This window comes from Colletotrichum phormii, assembly GCF_030913505.1.
Source record: "Colletotrichum phormii strain CBS 102054 chromosome Unknown BDP81scaffold_43, whole genome shotgun sequence".
NCBI classification, from domain to species: Eukaryota; Fungi; Ascomycota; class Sordariomycetes; order Glomerellales; family Glomerellaceae; genus Colletotrichum; species Colletotrichum phormii.
The window spans coordinates 67,524-85,626 of record NW_026851485.1 but is presented as its reverse complement, the minus strand read 5'-3'; the positions used below and the strand labels follow the sequence as shown (position 1 = coordinate 85,626).

General features: G+C 51.1%; 6 protein-coding genes across 6 annotated transcripts; 3 read left to right on the top strand and 3 right to left on the bottom strand.

Moving 5' to 3' along the window:
- Positions 1-62: 62 nt before the first annotated feature.
- BDP81DRAFT_361943 (uncharacterized protein) lies at positions 63-2,686 on the bottom strand. Its single transcript, XM_060586433.1, has 4 exons — positions 2,429-2,686; positions 2,072-2,372; positions 1,470-2,011; positions 63-1,412 (listed from the first exon to the last, which is right to left on the bottom strand). Exons 1-4 carry the CDS (start codon positions 2,612-2,614, stop codon positions 408-410), a joined length of 2,034 nt encoding a protein of 677 aa, XP_060437799.1. The 5' UTR covers positions 2,615-2,686; the 3' UTR covers positions 63-407.
- An 803-nt stretch (positions 2,687-3,489) lies between these two features.
- On the bottom strand, positions 3,490-5,131 carry BDP81DRAFT_511068 (uncharacterized protein; the record flags this gene model as incomplete). The annotated part of the gene is made up of 4 exons (XM_060595754.1): positions 3,490-3,813; positions 4,032-4,158; positions 4,280-4,650; positions 4,958-5,131. The coding sequence occupies 4 exons, from the start codon at positions 5,129-5,131 to the stop codon at positions 3,490-3,492; spliced, it is 996 nt and encodes a 331-aa protein (XP_060437798.1).
- Positions 5,132-7,655: 2,524 nt separating this feature from the next.
- Positions 7,656-10,129, top strand: BDP81DRAFT_511066 (GMC oxidoreductase). Its single transcript, XM_060595753.1, has 2 exons — positions 7,656-8,130; positions 8,195-10,129. Exons 1-2 carry the CDS (start codon positions 8,053-8,055, stop codon positions 9,887-9,889), a joined length of 1,773 nt encoding a protein of 590 aa, XP_060437797.1. The 5' UTR covers positions 7,656-8,052; the 3' UTR covers positions 9,890-10,129.
- A 158-nt stretch (positions 10,130-10,287) lies between these two features.
- BDP81DRAFT_442820 (uncharacterized protein) lies at positions 10,288-10,850 on the bottom strand (the record flags this gene model as incomplete). Its single annotated transcript, XM_060591694.1, has 1 exon — positions 10,288-10,850. A coding segment is annotated over one exon (556 nt), but the record flags the coding sequence as incomplete, so codon positions are not given.
- Positions 10,851-14,234: 3,384 nt separating this feature from the next.
- Positions 14,235-14,808, top strand: BDP81DRAFT_455876 (cytochrome P450; the record flags this gene model as incomplete). The annotated part of the gene is made up of 2 exons (XM_060593108.1): positions 14,235-14,246; positions 14,305-14,808. The coding sequence occupies 2 exons, from the start codon at positions 14,235-14,237 to the stop codon at positions 14,806-14,808; spliced, it is 516 nt and encodes a 171-aa protein (XP_060437795.1).
- Positions 14,809-15,567: 759 nt separating this feature from the next.
- BDP81DRAFT_466498 (major facilitator superfamily domain-containing protein) lies at positions 15,568-17,030 on the top strand (the record flags this gene model as incomplete). Its single annotated transcript, XM_060594401.1, has 3 exons — positions 15,568-15,782; positions 15,869-16,457; positions 16,515-17,030. 3 exons carry the CDS (start codon positions 15,568-15,570, stop codon positions 17,028-17,030), a joined length of 1,320 nt encoding a protein of 439 aa, XP_060437794.1.
- Positions 17,031-18,103: the final 1,073 nt, after the last annotated feature.

The window sequence follows — 18,103 nt, the reverse complement described above, 5'->3', positions numbered from 1 at the left end:
TCGCCAGCACAATTCAACATCCATCTCTACCAGCCCACTTATTCTGAGGAATATAGCATCGCTCGGCGGAAAGGAACAATCTGTCACATATTACTCAGTGTAAATAAAATCGCTACTGACAAGGCACCACCACGCCTTGGCTATCTATAATACAGCCGACGATTTCCTCCCGCCGGTACAATACTTTGCAAGGAGTGTATGAGAGTATCACTAAAAAACCACAAACAAACAACAATCCCAGAGTTCCATGCTCAGAAAATTCCTCAAAACCTGTCCTTGAACGCCCGATACTCTCGCACTCCTCCCGCGAGCCTGCTGACTTGAACCCAACGTTGCGTCATTGGTGGTGTGCTGCATCTCTGCCATGGCCACCGCGGAAAAAAAGGAATAAGGGGCCTTTCGTACCACTATTCCTTTTTGGCTTCCTCTTCAGCCGGCTTTTCGTCAACATCCATCTTGTCCACCTCGGGCTCAGCAGCTTTGACCTCTGGTTTCTCAGCGAAGTCCTTTTCTTTCTCGGGGGTAGCTGCTTTGGCTTCAGCAGCTGGTTCTTCTGCTGCGACCTCAGGCTTGGACTCGTTGGCCTCGGTGACGTCTGCCTCCTTACTTGCTGCCGACTCAGTCTCCTTAGCAGGTTCCGTGGTAGCGTCGGTGGCTTCGGTTATCTCTGTCGTTTCTGTGACAGGAGGCTCAGCTGCAGGCTCGGCGGAAGGCTGGCGCGAAGGCCTCTCCGCCTTTTCTTCCTTCTCGGCTACCTGAACAGGTTCTGCCTCAACTTCTTCCTTCTTGATTGTAGTCGTGCCCTCCTCAACATCCGCTCCATCTTCCATGCCGACATCACCATCCTCGTCGACAGCATCCTCTTTCGAGGCTTCTGGGGCGGCCTCCTTCTCTGGAACTGACTTGTCTGACGTGTCTTCGGGTTCGGCGGGGTTCTCAAGAGTAATGTCGGCATCCACAATCGGCTCAGCGTTGGGGGCTTCTTCACCCTCGGGGACACCATTTACGGGTGAGGGCGCACCGCTGTCGACCTCGCCTTCAGCTTGCCGGTAGTCACCAAAGGTGCGCTTCTTGGCATTCCGAGGGCGCGTCATGCCATTGGCCTGATCCATATCTTCGTCATCGCTGTCCTCGAACTCGGCTTCGTTACGGGTGCGCTGGTCCCATCGGCGTTGTGTCATTCGATCATCTGCGTGTTCGTCTTCGTCCATATCGTTTAGCTCGGCTTCTTCCTCGTCCGTCATGCCACCAAAGGGTTGGCGAGGCACATCTTGCATCTGAACCGAGGGGGCAGGCTGGGTATGTCTTAGGTTGTCGATGACAGCGGCCTTGATCTTCTCCAGATATTCGAAGCTGTTCGAGTTCTCCATATTCGATGGGCGCACATTCAGTTCGAAATCGGGGGCATAGTACTAAGGTAGGATCAGTCAACCGTTTTTGGCCAGTCACAAAGCGAGAAAAGGGCCTACTTCATAATATTCGTTGTAAGGAAGCGTCTTAGGCAGGTGCTTGCCAACGAGTACACCAGTTTCAAATGCCCATGTGCGAGCCACGTTGCGCATGGTGTATCCACCACCTCCCAAAACCAAGGTCGGCAAGCCGAAGCTCTTGACGTACCCCACACAGTTGGCGTGGCCCTCCATACTGAGGTTGAAGCAACCCAAGCGATCGCCGGACAAACTGTCGCCGCCACACTGCAGTACAACAGCTTCGGGTTGATAGAACTTCATGACGTGCTCGATGACCGGTTCGAAAATTGACTTGTACGAGATGTCGTCGATACCATCGCGAAGAGGAAAGTTGACAGCGTAATGCTTGCCGGTGCCGATACCAATGTCGCGCAACTCTCCGGTACCAGGGAAGTATTCGCCGTATTTGTGGAAGGAAACGGTCATGACTCGGTCAGTCGTGTAGAATGCTTCTTCGACACCGTCGCCATGGTGGACGTCGATATCGATGTAGAGGACGCGCTTCTTAAAACGCAGCAATTCGAGGATGCCGAGGACAATGTCTAGAGATGATTAGCAGGCGATCTAGGAAAGAAATTGTCACTGAACGGAATCTCCAGTACCGTTGACGTAGCAGAAACCACTGGCCTCGCTCTTTTTGGCGTGATGAAGACCACCGGCCCAATTGACTGCAATGTCGCACTTTTGACGATTAAGACGGGCGGCACCCTCCATGCTACCGCCAGCGCTGATGCCACAGAACTCGAAGAGGCCGTCAAAGACGGGACAATCATCTCCGACATTATATTTCCCCTGTTCCTTCTGGTAGGCGTCCATGTTGTCGGGAGTGACCTTCTGGAGGAAGTCGATGTACTCGTCTGTGTGGAACTGGGTCATCTCTCCCCTCGTCGCAGGTTTCGCGCGCTACATTCGATGAGTTAGTAGCTACCCAGTCGCGAGGACTGAGATACAGAACATACATATATCTCCATGTTCTTGAATAAATCGTAGTGCATGATCAAGCTGTGTGCGAGGCGTATGCGATGGGGCTTCATGGGGTGACCGGTAACATAGGCATAATTACCAATGTCGGAATCGTAGAAGTAGGCGACTTTCTTCGGCGTCGCAGAGCCATTGGCCAAGGCCACCGAACCGAGTTGTGACATTGCGTCGGTCGGCGATCTATTCGCGATGGTGATGTCGTCGGCTAGGTGTATATGGGGACCGGGCAAAACCGATTGGGGTGGGTGGTGGGAGGGAAGGATTGGGAAAAAGGTCTCTGATCGGCTCGGCCCCAGATTTCCCAAGGCTGCGCGGGACACAGGCGACAAGCCAATCAGCAGGTGCGATGACATACAAGGGTACCTGAGTGGAGACCCACCACAGTCCAATGAGGTTGGTGCACGCGGATTCCGGCAGAACTGATAGTCCGTTATGAACCCGCTCGGAGGCGGCAAGGAACGGCTTCGCCGGGTATAGGTGGGTCGACCCGGGGGTTACCCGGCGTACTGTGGGGTTGAAAGCCGGAATACGGTCGACGGAGCCCGAGCCAAAAACGTGACTGAGAATTGCCTCCCAAAATACAATGACTATGTCTAAGGTGAATCTTGGAAGGATCCAAGATCGTCAAACGGGGCACTAGGCACACTGCTGCTTGTCATCACATTCGTTCTTTTCCCGATTCCTCGATGCTAACTGCCACGGACTAAATGCACGCAGATGAAAGCCGCAGGGTCTCTATTTTGGGTACAATTGAAGTCAGATTTCTTAATACGATGGCCGCTTTTCACTCCATGAAGGACAAGTCCAATCGGGGTTGTGCAATTGATTGCGGCTGAAGCCAGAGCAATGAGATGAGAGTGAGACTGTGTACTCAAGGTACCTAGATAAACAACCATTACGGAAAGAGTTTGATCAATGGCCACTAGAGATACGCCCTCGGGATAATCCATCAGGATCCTTACGAGCCCCTCTCTCATAATCAACTAACGACGAGGCAGGCCTACTGCTTTCCTTTCAAATTCAATGGCACCTCTTACTTTCAACCATTTCTGCTGATACCCATTTGTCGACCCTCCTTAATCATCGTCTCCGTGGTCACCATGATCTGATTCTGATGACTTCCCTTAATTCTTCGATCTCTGTGGCCCAATTCCGGGTCGGCCGTGATGTGTGCGTAGACCGAAGGCATGCTACCTGACTGACTGGCGTTCATGTCTTCGAGGACGGGCTCTTCGGTGCTAACTTCGCGTTGTCCACTCTTGAGCTCCTTGAATGTTCCGCGTCCCATGCCCGAAGAGGGACCGTATCGATGGTACGCACTGGTCTTGGTGTGCGCGGACGAGAGGCCCGCACCCGGAAGCCACTTGGCGAGAAGGGGTCGGGTGGTCGGCAGGGAGGCGCATATTGTCACGAAACAGGAATGGTATCAGCACTTGTCAAGCATCTTGCCACGTGCTTTCTCACGTGGATATCACACTCTCTTAGTATATAGACTGCTCTCATGTGCTCATTCTAGATGGGTTACTTCAAGCCACTTTAACCCACTTCATATGCCCATTGCTGCGTGCCATAACTCGTGACACATATGATGGAGGTGTTGAGCTCGATGGCGGACCAGATTGCGGCGCCGATATTTTCCCACGGCGGTTTATTGCTGGAGACCGCTGTGCGGAGAGTGAACATGCGATAGACTGAGATAATACAGACACTGTAGCGAGATCCCGAAGGTCAGCCTATAACCCCGAATGAAGCCACAAAGCTGGCTGTACTAGTGTAAGGTAGGAGGGTAGAGGGAAAGGTGGAAAGGAGTTTGCGGGGTTGCCACTCACAAGAAGCCAAGACAGAAGATACCAAACAGCATAGCCTTCTGCTTTCTTGGAAGTTGAAGCCTCAGAACAGAGGGCAAAGGGATGCAGAAGATCATGAAATTGGTTGCTAGGCTCATAGCCGATGAAAAATACCAGATGGGTAGGGTGTCGAGACAGAACCCGGCGGTACTGGGCACGATGATGGCCATGGGCAGGCAAGAAAGCCCGAGAAGGGTGGCCTGGAAACACGCCCAGACCACTACGTATACCATTGCCCAGAAGCAGACTCTTTGGACAACTTTCGAGACAAACACACGCCGATACTGGAGCAAGAAGGACACCTTGACGACATTCATTCCCGTATTGTAATGGAGAATGACAATGAGAAGATACTACATCCTTCTAAGTCAGTGGTCCTTGAACAGTTGTTCGGTCTGGTGCTGGTGGGGGCCTGGAAGATGTGCAAACCTTCAATTGCTCCATGGTCTCCTCTGCTGAAACATTTCAACATGTCTGCCCATGCCATATTTTACTTCTATGGAGCTCGACAGTGTTAACATATTGCCTCGGTGCACTGCTTGGGGTTGACATCGGAGCGAAACGTACCAAAGACTGTGCCAATTCCGACCACAAGAGCAAACAGCTTGCCAACATGTTAACATCGCTGTAAAATGGTAGAATAATTCCAGTCTCTCTTACCATGGCGATCAACATAGTCCAGTCATTTTTTCCAGCGGTTTTCAGGAGAACTAGGCGAGTATAGAGCCGAAGTGAGAGGACCGCGGCCGAAGCAACAACAAATCCAATGGCGATACCATTTACAAGAGGGCCATTCGACTCGGCTTTAATATCTTGGGTTTCATTGTCGGCCATGGCTGCGGGAGATGTTTGCCAACAGGTCGGTCGGAACGAGCAGCGAAGACCAAGGACACTGACCGATCTTGATCGGAGACTCCCGAGAGGATGGGCAGATCGGCCCTCGAGAAACAACTTTATGATATATTTTTCCAAGGATGAAAAAGAGGAGCAAACTGTAGGCGTACTGAAGCTCGAACGGCTTGAACGGATGCCATTTCGTGCAGGAGGCGGGACGTGTGTGACTGTGACCAACTCTCCGCTGTAGCGAGGCTCAAGAAAGACTGGTCCGCTGGCTGCAGGGGTGGTGTCTGTGTTGCTGAGATAGCAGAGATCATTGAAAAAGGAACATGCAGGGTCCGTTAGAGGAAGTTCGTCTCATCAATGTTGCCTGGTAGGGTGACAGTTAGTTCCTCGATACCATGGCCAACAGACCAAAAAAACCAAGAAAGACTGACGAAAGGTCCCCCCGTTGCAGGTGGTGCCGTCTATGGTAGCTTCAATGGATTTAGCCACCGCAGAAACCCGACAATTACACCACAACTGATACCCTTGCATCGAACATGGTTCTTTGCTTCCATCGCGGCCGGGCGGGTCTTGCTGTGCCGGAGCGATGCATGTTTAGTCCTAGAAAGGGATGATATCTCGGCCCCTGCGTCGCTATCCCGAGGCTTCCTCGCCCCTGGAGCGAGAGATAGGGGGTATGCCGAAGCCTTTCCCATGAGCAAACATCGTGTTAATAATCTCATCAATTCTTTGAATCCGTCATGCTCTGAGATAGCCCAGGGGGTTCATCCTGGAGACCAAGACTGCTCTACTCTAGAAGCCTGAAGACATTGGCGATGGAAGTTTCCTCGTTTGATAAGCCCCTTCATGCTAAAATGTGATTCAGTATCTTGACTTCTCAAGATCATTCAGATATCTATCACAAAGCGAGGTAGCAAGTGGAAGACTTGTATGGTAGAAAGTGGCTTGATTCCTCTAAGTGGAAGACCCGTATGAGGGTCCTATCTATATAATACCGTACAAGACGGGTAATCGGCTTGTGGAAAGCGGTATCGTACGGCAGTAACCGGCAGCGCCACGTGTGGCGCTGCGACAATATCTGATATGGGAATCCTGCTTCGCGTGCAAGTTTCTAGTTGAGACATGTCGTCTTGCGAGGGAAGTGGCACGGACGAATTGTGCCCACATCATCGACACGAGCAAGGGCTCCGCGCCATGCTCAGTGCCAAGCTGGTTGGATCACTGTCAACTGAAGAAATGGTAGCACTGTCCGGGGAACGTTACCCCACCTAGGCCTTTTCGTAGTGTTCCGCGGAAGATGTTGTCCTTGGCCCCCGTTCCAAGGGTACAAATGCACTACACTAGCAACGGGCATGCAGCGATGGCACTTCCCTAACTCTGGTTGTGGTGTTGGTGTCCCGGCTTGGCTGTTGGAACCAATCGTTAGGTAAAATATCTGCAATATCCAGGCTAGGACCCTGGCCCTGGAAACCGGGTCAAGTTACCAGATATGGATAGAGAAAAAACGGCCCTCGTAAAGCAGGGGACTTGATCATTCTGTATGGCATGAACTTAGCCTAATACGCATAAACTGTGATTATTCTTTGGACAGTCTGCTGAAGAAATGCAACGGCATCACAAGACCTGAAAGGACAGCATGGGCGGAAATTTCACTTGCATCAAAGCAAAGACTCGATCTTCTGGCGCAGTCATTCAAAGTGAATGGGCATGGTACTTATGTGAGGTAGGACGTAACATCATATGAGGGGAAGTCTTTCCCCGGACCCGCCTTTTCAGGATCGAACGGCGGTAAGTCCGCATCCGCTAGCCAGACCTTAGTATCAATCTTATTCGAACTGCTTGCGCATCCAGCGCCAGGGCTTGTGGGGAGAACCACCAAGTCCCAACGCCGCCTTGTGGGCGGCGGGCGCTTTTCCCCACTACAAATCGGTCCCACTGGCAGGGTCCTTCCGGAATTGCAAACCCAATTTTCTACGGCGTTCTGGCATTAAAGAGCTGCTGTGTTGTTTGCCCTGACATGATGTTTGTGTTGGAAGAGGCGCACAGATGAGCGGGACGCTCTCGGGGCCACCCGCCTACTCTCGGATCATTCCCGTGGATGGGACTAAGAGCACAAAGCCAAGACTCCTATTTCTGTGGCAATTCTTGTCAGACGAACCATGACTTCTCAGAGACCATCGATGGTTGGTTGTTCAAGCGATACCTGTCCCGGCGTTCTTTGCACTACCTATGTCGGCCATCCAACCTGCTGGCGTTGGAAATACAACACAGCCTACCATCATGAGCATGATCTTTTGATTACTTGATTCGTTCGTATTTTGAATCGATCCCACAATCATACCATTTCGTTATAGCATGCGCGATTAAGTTACCAGATACGGTGTAGCAAGGCCATCGTCTCCGGGCACACTCAACTGAGCACACCCAACTGAAAAATCAAGCCGGGACTAGGGTCAACTTACCCTGTCTTCGTCCGTACCATTCCATGGTACGTACACGCAAGAGTAAGTAGTTTGCGCTTTTCATTGCGCGTCAAGATTGATGGCTGAGCACTCATTCCTGGTTGGTCAACGTCGCATCCGAGATTTCCAGGACTCTGGAATGTTGGTTCAGGATTGTGTTTTCCATCACCCAGGATCTGGGTCGCGGGCTTCGGTCCAGCAAGGGCACGCATGAATAATCTCTGCGTAATGCGAAAAAGCGGAGGATTTCCTACGCCTAGAAGTTTACTACGCAGAAAGAGGTGAGCTCCCCGGTTAAGAAACCAGAGCTTGGGAGTTGCGTGAGGGCCGCAGTTACAAAATAAGGCGATTTCCCGCCTAATAACCGTCTCTTCAGCACCACCAAGAATCGACACTTCGTTGATCTCAGTCAAGTGAACGGCTTCCCTCGTTATTCTTCCACTACACAGTATGTCGTTTCTCAAGGCGTGGCCAGTGCTGGTCCTGCTCAGTGCTGTTTCCTGCACTTCTGCTCAGTCCTACGACTACGTGAGTCACAACTCACGTCAAGCTTCCCGAGGAGGTACTCGTGTATGCTTACACAAGAGGATAGATCATCGTTGGCGGTGGCACTGCAGGTTCCGCTCTGGCGACTCGCCTGAGTCTTGGCCTCCCTGATGCCCAGATCTTGCTTCTCGAGGCTGGCCCATCTGCTCTGGACGAGCTCCGTATCAACGTACCTGGTCTGAGAGGCTCGATCTTGGGGACGGAATATGACTGGAACTTCACGTCGATTGATCAGAGTGCTCTCGGCGGTCGCCAAATTCCCGTCAACCGCGGCAAGGTTCTGGGTGGCTCGTCTGCCATGAACTACCTTTGCTATGACCGTGCCGCTGCCGCCGAGTACGAGGCCTGGGGTGAGATGGGCAGCGAAGGTTGGTCGTGGGATGTCATGATTGAAGCCATGACCAAGTCGGAGAACTTCACTGGCTCCGACAAGAACCCTCGTGGTCGCTCCGGCCCCATCCGTAACACCTACAACCGTGTGGTCTACGACGTCCTCAACACATGGCAACCAGCCGGGACGGAGCTTGGTCTTCCCATCAACGAGGAAGGAAACATGCATGGCAACCCCATTGGCATCATGTTCCAGGGCACCAATATCGACAACACCGACTACTCCCGGTCTTACAGTGCCAACAGCTATCTTCCACTTGCGGGTTCGAACCTCGCGGTGAAGACCAATGCCCAGGTCGTCAAGGTCAATCTCAACAAGACTTGCGACGACGATTATGCTGCCACCGGTGTGATCTTGGCTGATGGGACGGTCTTCAACGCTGCTAAGGAGGTTATCCTGTCTGCTGGTTCTATCCAGAGCCCTGGTCTGCTCGAGTTATCTGGTATCGGCCAGACAGCTGTGATTGAAGCGGCCGGTGTTGAGCCGCTTATCGACCTGCCCGGCGTCGGTGAGAACTACCAAGACCACATCCGCACTTCCAACGTCTATCGTCTGAAGGATGAGTTTGACTCTTTCGATGCGCTCATCTTTGACTCTAACGGTGCCAACGCCACCGCTGAGCTGCAAAAGTGGATCGACGGCGAGGTGTCTCTCTACGACTACACAACCGCGGCTTATGGGTTCCTGCACTGGGGTCAGATCGATAGCCAGGCTCAAGCCGAGATCATCGCGCTGGCAGAGGCGGAGTTCGGCAACAGCACCAACCCCATCGACAAGAAGAAGCTCGAGTTCCTGAAAGACGACTCCGTCCCAGACTATGAGCTCATCTTTGACGCAAACTACGTCGGCGCGGCTGGGTACCCTGGTTCCGGCAAGTTCATCACCATCTTCAGCACCGTCATGCACGCCTTCAGCCGGGGTAATGTGCACATTGATCCCGCGAACCCCACTGGCAAGCCCATCATCGACCCTAAGTTCCTGAGCAACGAGCATGACATCAAGGCCGCCGTCGAGGGTGCCAAGTTCGCGCGCAAGATTGCCGAGGCGGGACCACTCAAGGCCGTCTGGGATGTTGAGACAGAGCCTGGCCCGGATGTTCTGACTGACGATCAGTTTCGCGAGTTCGCTGTCAACACGGTTACGAGTTTCTATCACCCGGTCGGAACCTGCTCTCTTCTCCCCAAGGCTGAGGGTGGTGTTGTGGACGCTGATCTGCGGGTTTACGGTACTCAGAACTTGCGAGTAGTCGACAACAGTATTGTTCCCATTATTGTATCTGGTCACATCCAGACAGCTGCGTACGGTGTTGTCGAGGTAGCGGCTGCTAAGATTATTGCGAGTGCTATATGATGGGACTCGTTCATTCCGGGATTTTGGGCAGCTTCTCATCTTTGCCTGAAAGGAGATTCATCAAGTTATCAATTTGGGCCGCGCGCAGAAAGCACGCGAACCTGAAAGCCAAGGCGAAAGGAACAACACAACGAGCAGTATCACTTGGCCCGCAGACCCAGAGGCCGTCTCAGTTTGTTGGAACAGCAAAGGCTGATAAGGAGTAATAGGCAGGTATCATGGGCTGGCTGGCACCTGCCCTGGGCGAAGTGGGACAACTGGCTTAGTCATCACGGCCGGATAAAGGTGGGACAACCACCCAGGCCGTCACTACCTACTTCGACCGACTCCTGCCTACAATGTAAGATAGAACAGGAAGAAGAACAAGCAATAGGATCACCAACAGACGAGTGATAATTGCTACCACTATTTGTCGTATACGACCCCGTGAACCAACACAGACTTAACATGTTTGTCCTCACTGTCAATCTTCTGGGTCTCAGTTCTGAATCTCTCTGACGCCTGGAGGACCTGGTCAACAAGGAACTCGTCCCGTACCGCTCTTCCCCGACGGACACTAGGTCTTAGCCCAATGACTGACCATGCAAGCTTCGGAAACCCAGTGATTGCTACGCCACCAACATTTTCTGCCGACTGCAGCGTTGCATCCAGGACAGGATGGATAGGCGCAACTGGAAAGTCCAACACTTCAGTGCCGAGTTCTGAGTTCTGTTTGGCCCAAACGTCGGCAGCGGACATCGAAGCCAGCAATTCAACTTGAGGAACAAGAGTCCTCATCGGAGCAGCATCGCCGAACCCGAAGTCTAAGACAGCGTCTAGAGCAGCGTAGAAGACATCATGCTCTGCAGAAAAGGCGCTCCCGTCAGCCAGCTGCGCCTTCCTTTTCCAGAGATCCAGAAGGCGCAAAGCACTTTTGTAGATGTTAGGGGCCGCGACTCTATGAAGAAATGCTGGCGTCATCAAGTCCTGAAGTAAACGGCGTTGGGCCTTCCAATCCGGCCCGGTCTTCAAAGTAATGTGTCGCAGCGCCACACGTGGCGCTGCCGGTTACTGCCGTACGATACCGCTTTCCACAGCCGATTACCCGTCTTGTACGGTATATCCCATCGAGTGCCAATTGGCAACAGGTACATGCCCTTGAGGGGAACTGACCACTCAGGAGACAGCCAAGACTTCTTCTAGCCAACCAAAAAGCCTAGATTATGGATACTTCTGTTGTCTATATACTCTGACTATGAAAGAGGTACCAGCAATCATCCGAGTTACAAAGCGCTACTCCACACTGCAGGCACCCTGACCTCGTCTTTTTTCTGTGGGATCGTGAGTGTTGTTGAACAGGGCCTCGTACTGCGGCTTCATTGGTCCACTGTACCCACGATTCAACCAGCCTCAAAGGCACATACTGCTGAAAAAGCTCTAAAGGGGTAGTAGATAGACCCCGTACTGTTGCGGCGCGGTAGGGCACGTCGAGGGGGTTGAATTGGCCCGGTGTGCCCCTTTCTAGCGGAGGCGATTCGTGTGGGCGTACAGTTGCGTTATCACACCTCTCGGGCCTACATTGAGCTGTACAGGCGCTATCAAGGTCTTCGGGAAGTACTGCGACGGTGATATGTGAAAGCGCTGACGAATCAGACGCATCAGAGTCGCTTGAGGACATCGCGACAGTTGCCCATCTGTAGAAATGTTAGTTGTGGTGGTGAACGCAGCTGGGAAAATATAGGGGTTGATGACGTACCGTCATGTATTCCCGCGGTGAGGGGGCAAAGGTGGGTCAAAACTGGGCATAATGTACCTGTTGCCAATTGGCACTCGATGGGATAGCACGATGCACATAGGTCTCTATAGTCGCAAATATACACGCACTTCAACAAATAGAAGGGATACAAGGATTGAAGGCCGGTGATGCGATAGCTTGTGCCTGGATATCCCATCAACTGCTCTTCGCGTCACCACATCCGTCTCCAGTCTTTCTCTAAGTTTGCTCCATTTCGAGATTATTATAACGTACCAAAACGCTCCACCTTAACCTCAACCTCCGCCTATTCAAGGCCCAAACTCAGGGAACGCTGGTACTCTATACGGGATATAGTTACCTTTTCTATTATCCTGTTTTTTACCATCCTCTTTTCATCAACCAGCTTCTATACCGATGCGAACTTTTTAGTCGAAGAATTAAAGTAATGGACTATGCGAAGAAATGGACGAGGTTAACATATTCTACGCGTCAGAGAGTTGAAGAACTAGACAGGAGTCGGAATTCATGCAACTGAGACGCGACTGTAAAAGCAATTGATACATTCATGTTACGGCCAGCTAGTCGTAGGGGTAGTTTGCAGAAGTTGAGGCTGCGGAACTGGTAACAGTAATCGTAGTCGTGGAATAGTTTCAAGGAAACTATGTCTGTCAATCGTAAGGGTAGGTAAGGCTTCGGTGATCAATCGTAGTCTTGTCAAGGTAGTAGCTGAAAGCGGATGTTAATCCTGATACGAAGTTAATTGCTGAAGAAGCTATGGGAAGTCTGTCCTAGAGCCCGGCTCGAGTCCATCCTATATACAAGTCCTGATCCTGAACATATCCTTTGTTGCCTGATCACCATGTTCGTTGGTGATCACTAAGTGGATACTGGTGAGCGCTCACTTTGGTGATGATGATGATGATGATGTATTTAACGTCTGGTAACAAAAGGACGTGCCGGGCGCTATGCCGACATAGTCTATACTAATCTAAACTATATTACAGGCTACCGTCTTCACCTAACGTTCCTGTTCAATAACTCGGGCAAATTTCGGAAAAGAAATTGGTCTCCTCTATCCATTCGCATAGAAGAGAGGCTCCCTTAGCAGAACCTAACAAGAAATCAATGCTTGCTTTGGCCATACGTTGGCGGAGGTAGCGCGGTGTAGCCTTACGTCCACGCTTGCAGAAGTAGAAATGGACTGGTGTCTTAGGTTTCCCACAGCTGCAGTTGAGCAACGCATCTTGATGAGCGAATCTCTCGTGGTATGCTGCAAAGTCTCCATGATGGGATCTTGCTACGTATAGCCTTCCTAGTAAGTGCCGAGGGAGGCGGAGTTCGGGCGGCTTGGGATGAAGAATTATCTCGAGGTCGGCATATGGCCGAGGGCATTGGGACAGCCATTTTCTGGCAAAGGCTTGGAAGGCAGCTGCTTTAGCTTGCCTTTCTAGGTGCGCTAATGAGGGCTGTGGTTGTGATTTTGGGATTAGTTTGCAGGCTTCCTTGGCTAGAGCATCCGCTTCTTCATTTCCTGGTACTCCCGTGTGCCCAGGGCACCACCAAACATAAACCCTGCCGGGGGTTGTCCAGCTCTCTCTTTGTCTCCGAGTCCAGGAGGAAGAGAGGCTATTGAAGGCCCTAAATCTAGCCTGGCTGCTTCCTGTGCTCTGGGAGTGCTCACTTTGGGTGATCACTGTGATCACCTTATCGTGTGCTCACTTTCCTTATCGTCACGTGACTTGTTCCATAGTTCTTCCGTTCCATGAGGAGTCACCTGCACCTGAGTTCCCGGATTCTCTGCGTATATCAGGTAGATAGCCGCCGCAGGCCTGTGGGGCGGGCCCCCCTGGCCTTGTTATGCATGTTGGGTTGTAACAATTCACCGCGTGTAAGCTCTATTCCTACAATTATCATGATAATTACTGTTACTATTGTTGTTCTTATAGTTATCCGTATTGTACTTGCCTAAATATATTCTATACGGAATATACGAAAAGCAAAAAGTTTTGTCCTAAACCTGTAAGGTTTTGATTGATTTGAGGCTGACAAGATTTAATATCTAGTTGGCCCCTCACAACAACCAGAATCACAAGGCCCTTCGGGGCAACCAGATCTTCCAGAAGGATGAGATCTTCTTGGTCCCTTCCCCCGCCGTCACCGGCGACGTGTAAGTTTCACCATCTTCCGCGATTCATCATGCAATCAACATTCAGTTCATGATGCTAAGATTCTATCTATATTTTAGTCCCATGGGCGATAAGAACTGTGTTGGTTCACGGGGTCGTATACGACAAATAGTGGTAGCAATTATCACTCGTCTGTTGGTGATCCTATTGCTTGTTCTTCTTCCTGTTCTATCTTACATTGTAGGCAGGAGTCGGTCGAAGTAGGTAGTGACGGCCTGGGTGGTTGTCCCACCTTTATCCGGCCGTGATGACTAAGCCAGTTGTCCCACTTCGCCCAGGGCAGGTGCCAGCCAGCCCATGGTACCTGCCTATTACTCCTTATCAGCCTTTGCTGTTCCAACAGTCTGCAATCGACTTGATGGTGCGAAGGCTGAACGGGGTTACGGAGAAGGAAGGTCACCTCCTCCCCAACTGGGTTGAAACCATGAGAGCTGAGGTAAGATGAACCAAGAAGTAGAAGTTTTAGATCACTCGCTGACCTGATAATCTTTTAGTCTGCTGGCTTCGTTGTGGCTGGCCATGATACGACGAGCACGACTCTCTGCTGGGGCATCAAGTTCATCGCGGATGACCAAGAGGTTGAGCAAAAACTCTTCGAGAGCATTCGGAGCTTTCACTCCGCAGCGGTCACTGAGAGTCGTCTTCCTACACATTCTGAAATTTGCGACGCGAACATACCGTACCTGGACGCAGTTATTGAGGAGATGCTTCGACTTGCTCACACAGCAGCGAGTCAAGATCGAGAGTGTAAAGAAGACACCGTCATCCTGGGCCATGTCATCCCGAAGGGCACCACCGTTATTATCCCAAACAAGGGTCCAAGCTTTACTGAGCCGGGGTATGAGATTGACGAAGACCTGCGAAGCCCATCTTCGAGAAAAGCAGCCACAGATTTTGGAACGAGGGTCTGGGGCAGCGACGAAATGGGCAAGTTCAAGCCGGACCGCTGGCTTGTACGTGATGAGAAGGGCGGTGATGAATACAATGCTTCTGCTTGACCCACCCTACCCTTCGGACTTGGACTCCGCGGTTGCTTGGGACGGAAGCTGGCATACATGGAAATGAGACTGTTGATCACCGTCTTGGTGTGGTCACTTGAGTTCCAAAAGTGCCCAGAGAACTTGTCGAGTTGTGGAAGTATTACAAGTCTGACGCGAAAGCCTGTTCAGTGCTACGTGCGCTTGAATTTTCGTTGAGATTATTGTATGTTATTATACGCAGAAGGTACTTAGTTACACCACTACGAATACTTGACATATAATCTCGTCTTTGTAATTGAGCTGCTTATCAACATCATATCATCTTGTAGCACTTGACTATCTACGACTCAATAGACTAATACAATCAGCTTATTGAACTAATGTTTGAAAAGGGGAGAGGGGCAGGATCAGGGTAGTTGACATTTGCTAAGATCCAACAATTTACTTGACCCGAAGGATTGGAACTTGTTATTCCACCAAGGTTAAAGAGTTCCCGGCCATGTATCAAAGCAGGTAATGACAGAGTGTAAGCGGTCGTGAATCCGAGAGGTGGGCGGGGGTCGGGCTGGGGTCGGGTTTCGGCTCCGCAGAAACACCCTGGATCCGTCTTTATCCGAGTTCACCAGCCGCTCTCCGATGCCGGTCACAGCTGCCGCTTTTGCCGCTAATCCACTCCGGAACAGCGACAGACCAAGGTATTCGTCTTGGAAACCTCCAGTCGGTTTGCAACTACGATGAGATTTCAACACCCTTTTCTCTAGGCCCGGCTTCGTAATTATGGGCAAGGACGAATCTTCACCGACTCGATTGCCCGTGGTTGAGCCTTTTCCGGCTGGTCCTCGGGAAGCCGACGGATCCAAAGATGAGCGCCAGACTACGGCGCCTTCGTCACCAGAGCCTGGAACTGCGGTTAGAAAATTGCCAGCTATTGATGGAGGAATGGTCGCCTGGCTCCAAGTTTCGTCAGCTTTCGCGCTCTACTGGAACAGTTTGTAAGTCTGTGCCTAATCTTCGTGAGGCTTTGTTCCCCCGACTCCCTAACACCTCAATCACACTTGGCTGACGCCGCTCGACACAGGGGTCTGCTCAACAGCTTTGGTGCTTTCCAAACATACTACGAAACCACACTGCTCAAAAACGATTCATCTTCAGCCATCGCGTGGATTGGCTCAGTCCAAGTCTTCTTCCTCATGGCTGGCGGTGTCATATTTGGCCCGCTCTATGACCTTGGCTACGCTAGATCCATGCTGATAACCGGCACATTCCTTGTCGTCTTCGGCTTCATGATGACCAGCATCAGCACACAGTACTATCAGTTCCTACTTGCGCAGGGATTCTGTGTCGGAATCGGCTCCAGCTGCCTGTACATTGTCGCCATCACCTTGGTTCCTGCCTACTTTACAGCCCGAAGGGCTTTAGCAATGGGGGTTGCAACTGTTGGAAGTAGTCTGGGAGCTACCATTTCTCCTCTTATTTTCGAGAGTTTAAAGCCTCGAATAGGGTTTCCATGGACTGTTCGAGCCATTGGTTTCGTCAACTTAGCCATGTCTTGCTATGCTGTGATAGTGGCACGACCTCGAACCAAGGGCGCCAAAACCCTGATAACAAAGAACAACTCGCTGAAAGAAATCGTCGAAATTGCTGGCCTTCTGAATTCTCGATACATGGTTCAGTGCATCGCCATTTTCTTCAGCAATCTCGCCTTTTTTCAGCCTCTCTACTAGATTCAAAGCTACGCACAATCACACGGTATGGAGGGCGCGTCTTTGGCCAAGTACCTCCTTGTGATACTCAACGCAGTCGGTATCCCTGGACGCATTGTGCCGTCCCTCGTTGCCGATCGATTTGGTTTACTGAATACGTACATTGGAATATGTACCGTGACCGCCATTACCATCTTTTACTGGATCAGCGTGAATAACACTGCCGGGAACATGGCGTTTGCGGTATTGTACGGCTTCTTCTGCGCTAGTGTCGTCACTTTGGCTCCGGTCGTTCTAGCAAGCATAACCGATGATCTTGGAATTCTGGGAACGAGACTCGGTTTCGTCGCTGTATTAAAGGGAATCGGTTCACTCATTGGGCCGCCAATTGCTGGCGCTATTTTGGGATCAACTGGGAGCTATCTCGGTGCCCAGCTATTCACTGGTCTGTCGATGTCGCTCACGGTTGTCTTTGCAGCATATCTTAGAGTCTTGATATCCCGGAGGAAAGTAGAAAGTCTAGAGACTGATTCCTAATGTTTGAAGACAGTTTAGGTAAGACGAGAACCTCTCAAGCTTCTCATTTGAGTATCCGGTACTTTGAGTACTAACTAATATAGTCAGGATAATTAGGAATGTCTCTAGTCTCTTAGTGTCAGTTCAAATTTCAGAAGATAACAGTTGACATGTATTACATTTACTACTTCTGCTGTCATCTTTATCTTTCCTATCTCCTCTTTCGACGTGTATTCCTTCAAGTATACTGATCCCCTAATAAATAATGTGCAGAAGGACCTCATATTCCGAAGGCATGTGCATAGTCGACAGGAGGCAATTTGAAATATCGTGTCGGGACACAGACCAGCCAAGTAGTCATGGCAAAAATGATCATCGTTAACGTCGCAGAAGGGGTCGTAATGCAAACGTCTTAGCTCGCGGAGTCATGATTCTCAGACTACCAGCTGGTAAAGGTCAACACATTCTTAACTCGTCTTGGAGGCAAAGATGAGATCAAATCCGTATTTTTCTTGAATACCTTATTGAATTCACCACGCATAAACCAAGCCTTACACGAGACCATTTCGACTACAAATAAACGTGTACGCCTTACGGAGGGGACGCGACGCCACCCCGAAAGGCCAAGACGAGCGGCCTCGGCCTGCATGCTAGGCAACGTCTTGGTCTCTTAACTTCCTCAAGGTGTCAGGTGTTGGCAACGGCACCCGGTACCGCTAGTACAGTGAGATTAGTGTTATGCTTTTTGTCATGCGTGCAACCCCTCCTTGGATCACGGCCGCACTTCCACCTTCGAGGCAAGGTACCCGGGCTGATGGGTGTGTCGTTGGCGAGTGCCCCATTCAGGCGGCTGGGTGAAGAAATGTAACAGGACTGCGACGGATTGTGGAGTGAGGGTTCCCGAACAGAAACCTCCAGAGCAGCCTGACTTTACGAAATGGTCAGTCCGCATATCGTTTATCCCAGTTCTATTACACCGTAGGCCGAACTTGTTCAACCTCTGGCGTCTTCCAAGCGGAAGAGCAGAAGCCCGCCTGCCCCTACGATCATTCGCATTGTCGCAGCTCAAAAGCCTGTCGTCTAGGATGCTGCGC

Coding starts and splice junctions, on each gene's coding strand:
- BDP81DRAFT_361943 (XM_060586433.1), bottom strand. CDS start 2,614: ATGTCACAACTCGGTTCGGTGGCCTTGGCCAATGGCTCTGCGACGCCG. Junction 2,373..2,428: donor TCAAGAACATGGAGATATAT/GTATGTTCTGTA, acceptor CATCGAATGTAG/CGCGCGAAACCTGCGACGAG. Junction 1,413..1,469: donor CTTACAACGAATATTATGAA/GTAGGCCCTTTT, acceptor ATCCTACCTTAG/TACTATGCCCCCGATTTCGA.
- BDP81DRAFT_511066 (XM_060595753.1), top strand. CDS start 8,053: ATGTCGTTTCTCAAGGCGTGGCCAGTGCTGGTCCTGCTCAGTGCTGTT. Junction 8,131..8,194: donor CTGCTCAGTCCTACGACTAC/GTGAGTCACAAC, acceptor ACAAGAGGATAG/ATCATCGTTGGCGGTGGCAC.